The sequence below is a fragment of the Gossypium hirsutum genome, chromosome A06 (assembly GCF_007990345.1).
Source record: "Gossypium hirsutum isolate 1008001.06 chromosome A06, Gossypium_hirsutum_v2.1, whole genome shotgun sequence".
Taxonomy (NCBI): domain Eukaryota; kingdom Viridiplantae; phylum Streptophyta; class Magnoliopsida; order Malvales; family Malvaceae; genus Gossypium; species Gossypium hirsutum.
In genome coordinates this window covers 106,875,945-106,879,991 of record NC_053429.1, presented here as the reverse complement: position 1 = coordinate 106,879,991, position 4,047 = coordinate 106,875,945, and the positions used below count along the sequence as shown (strand labels likewise).

Below are 4,047 nucleotides of genomic sequence, written 5' to 3'. Positions count from 1 at the left end.
ATTTGCAACATGCATTATTTTAGCAATATAATGAAGAATTCATTCTTTTGCCAGCTTTCAATTCGCCTGGTTCCGCTGTTTCTTGACCATGAATTCCAGGAAGGTTTTAAGGAAATATATATTAAGTTCAGGCATCAGCATAAATCAAGCATCCAAATGATTAGACCAGCCACATTAGTCTACATTATAGCCTTAAAATACACAAATCCCCTTCATTTTTTATTGTTTGAATTCTAATTCCTTTCCATGAATTAAGCAGGTCGGTTGATTAAATGACAAGCTTTCTTACTGGAATTTGACTTGGATTATAGGATAAAGGTTCAAAATACGCGTATTTCTAGCTTTATATTTCTAAATCATCAAAACCCTTTTTGGAGATTAATTGATAGTTTGCAAATACTAAGATGGCTATAGAAAGCAGTGGGCATGCAACATCTGATCTGTCAATATTAGAGAATGTATGGGCCAACTTCATTGGTGGAGAGGAAGCTGGTAAAACAAGTACTAGAAATGAAGTGGAATCAACGTCGAAATCATGGGTAGAACTGCCAAGCCTGGATGGGAGACAGGGTTTGCGAAGGCTACCAAGTCTTGGGAGGTGGATATCAATGGGAGCTGATGCATGGGATGATCTTCTCCATGGGATTATCCCTTTTGGGGAATTAAATCAATCATTTAATGGTGAAACAAGCAAAGACATAAGCCCTCCTCGAGGGTTTAAAGTGACTAATAACTGTATGAGAGCAGAGAGAGTGACAACGAGACACTACCGAGGAGTGAGGAGGCGGCCTTGGGGAAAGTATGCAGCGGAGATAAGGGACTCGTCGAGGAAAGGAGCTCGTGTTTGGCTTGGGACTTTTGAAACTGCCGAGGAAGCAGCTATGGCATACGATAAAGCTGCCTTGAGAATTAGAGGCCCCAAAGCATATCTCAACTTCCCATTAGAGATGGTGTCTAAGGCTATGGGTATTGACGAAACAAAAACCGATATCAACTCTGGAACTTGTCAATATAAAGACCGTGCTTGTACAGGTTTCAAAAGAGAGTGTAGAGATTGGGATCAAAACAGTGAGTATGTGATGATTGAAGAGCCTAAACTAAAAAGAATGGCGACTGTGGAACAAGTGATGGAGGATGGATATGGTGATGTTTTTGAGTTTCAGGATTTGGGGAGTGATTATTTGGAGAGTTTGCTGTCTTCTTTTTGACAGAATTTGGAGTGATTCATGGTCATACGTTGAACCGCATGCCTTATTTGTTGTCAGGGATGCATGTATTATATTAGTATCAGTCTAGGTTTTTATTGCTATATACATTAATTTCAGATGACAAAACAACTGAATTTTCAGTTTCATAGGTTGTTTCCTTGACGAATACTGTGATTCTTGTCAAAGAGATAGGATTAACTTTAATTGTTTGCTATAGAAATGAAATGCAACATAATTTCTTTCTTTTAACATTGAATTACCATATTGTTTTTGTTTTGATACTATTAATACTTTTTAAAGAGCATTTTTATACTTAGTTTTAGACCAGTCCATGGGTTTGATAGCTGGCTCAGATTAGCCTGGGTTAGGTTTACCAGATTTTGTGTTCCAACAAGAATTTCAATTGATTAATTAAAAATTATTTAAAATTTTATTTATATAAAAATTAATATAACATTTTTAATTTTTTATAATAGATAAAGAGTGAACCAATATTTTGAGTTAGCGGTGAACGTTCGATTGAATCGAGTGAAAAATTTTCGAGTTAATCGAGTTCACAAGTCTTATTTTATCATTCTAACTTAGCTTGAAAATTTTCAAATCGAGTCAAATGAAATGAAATTTGAGTCGAGTTGAATCGAGTGAAATTGTTTGAGTTAAATTAAAAAAACTAAATATGTCAAATTAAAATATTATTCCAGTATAACTAATTTTATGTTAAAGTATATAAATTTGAAACCATATATATTTGAAAACTTTTTCAAAGCAAAATAATAATAATAATATAATATATTTTAATATACTAAACTTGAATCATTAATTAACTTATTTAGGACTCCAAAATTATTATTTTAGAAAAAATTTAAAACTTTAACTTTCTTTATATATTTTTTAGAATTTTTATGATCTTTTAAAAAATATAAATTTTGAAAATTTTATAAATATTTTGAATTTTAAAAATTATTTTGAATATTTAAAAATTATTTTGATTATTTTGTAATTTTTGTTGAGAGAGAGATCAGTTTACTCATTTCAAAGTTGACAGGAACCAAAAAAGTATTTACACAAACCTATTATTCAAATTATTTAATTTATTCGAATTGTAAAATTCAACTCAACTCAAACTCAAATAATTCAAATAACTCGAAATTTAACTTTTTTTCAATTTTTTTGAATTGAATTGAGTTTTGTTCCCTCCTACTTTGAGTATAGCTGAATTCGAGTTTATATGGAAAAATATTAAATGTTTGGCATCTATACTATTGCTAAATTGTCACTTTGATGTATGTATTATTTTTTATGAGTTTAGTATTTATATTTTTATTTTGTAATCCCTGTTATTTCACCAATATTTTTCATTAAAAAAACTAAGTCAACCACTGACACATTGCCATATGTCAAGGAAAAGATAAAAATTACTTTAAAATTTTAAATAATATACCAGAAAAACTAAAGGGATCATAAAAAAATCTAACGCCAAAAATACTTGAAACTTAGAAATTTTTTTAAAAAAGAAACTAAAAAATTTCATAACCTATTTTTAAAAATGATAAGTTAATGTAAAAACTCAAAATTCCTTCATAATATCAAAAATTGCAAAAATATCATAAAATTTCCAAAAAAAAAATACTATTTTTTTAAAAAAATTCATAAAATTTTAAAATTTTCTTTAAACAAAAATAAAATTCCAAAATAACATATTTTAAAAATTTTATGAAAATTTTAAAATTTCTTTTGAAGTTCCGCATACTTAAGAATTTTTTAATGGTTAAACCCTCGTATAATTTCAAGGTTAAAGCCTCCCGAACCATTTCATCTACTAGAATACCACATTTCTGGAATATGCAAATTTCATTTTCTTTTTTTAAAATAGACTAGTATTTGATGTATTCTTAGTTAGAAAAAATAAAAATTTAGTAATATGTATTAAGTAAAATTGTATAGAATGTATTCTACTTAATTTTAAGTTTTGTTAGAAAATTTTAGAATTTCATAAAAAAATAGAATTTTCTGGTTTGTTTGGAAATTTTAGGAATTCTTTTTGCAATTTTAATGAATTTTTTTATATTTTAAAGAAATTTTGAGATTTCACATTAATTTTTGTTAATTTATAGAATTTTTTATAATTTTTTAAAAATGGATTATGATTTTTTTAGTGTTTTTTTTTTTACAATTTTCTAAGTTTCTAAGATTTTTTTTAGTTTGATTTCTTTTATGATTTTTTAGATGTTTGATAATATTTTCAATCTTTTTAATTTTCTTTACTTTTTCATGAGACGCGTCAGAATGCCATTGGTCACAAAATGATATTAACAGAACAGCTTTCGTAACTGAAATTTGGACTGGGATGACAAGGTATAAATTATGATAGTATAGGGGTAAAACTGATAAAAAAAATTGTACATGTATCAAAACGATAATTTAATTATATTAGAAGGATAAAAAGAGGTATTAAGCCAATATTGAAATTAAGATGCAACCTGGTATTGTAAAGTTCATATATGTTGAAAGGTGCTACAAGTTGATATATTTTTAGCTCATTAAGAATTTAGTCTCTAGTTATATTTTTAATAATTTGGTTTTTGTGCTTTTGATATTTTAAAATTCATATCCAATTACTCACGTTGTTAAAGTTTTTTTATTAAATTTATTAATATTTTATTTTAAAATAAAAAATAATACTCACTTAATAATCATATAATAATATCTGTAAATAATTTTAAAAGGAAGATTTGAATAAACCCAAATTCTTATAAAATTGATTTCTTTAAAATTCCTCAATAATCGTATTTCACGTGGTAGCATTCTAAAATAAATTTGTTCAAGTACAAAATATCTT

General features: G+C 27.2%; 1 protein-coding gene across 1 annotated transcript; it reads left to right on the top strand.

Moving 5' to 3' along the window:
* Nucleotides 1-394: 394 nt before the first annotated feature.
* LOC107963492 (ethylene-response factor C3) lies at nucleotides 395-1,382 on the top strand. Its single transcript, XM_016899989.2, has one exon. It carries the CDS (start codon nucleotides 405-407, stop codon nucleotides 1,206-1,208), a length of 804 nt encoding a protein of 267 aa, XP_016755478.1. The 5' UTR covers nucleotides 395-404; the 3' UTR covers nucleotides 1,209-1,382.
* Nucleotides 1,383-4,047: the final 2,665 nt, after the last annotated feature.

What these genes read in the sequence shown, in the direction of transcription:
- LOC107963492 (XM_016899989.2), top strand. Translation starts at nt 405, where the DNA reads ATGGCTATAGAAAGCAGTGGGCATGCAACATCTGATCTGTCAATATTA.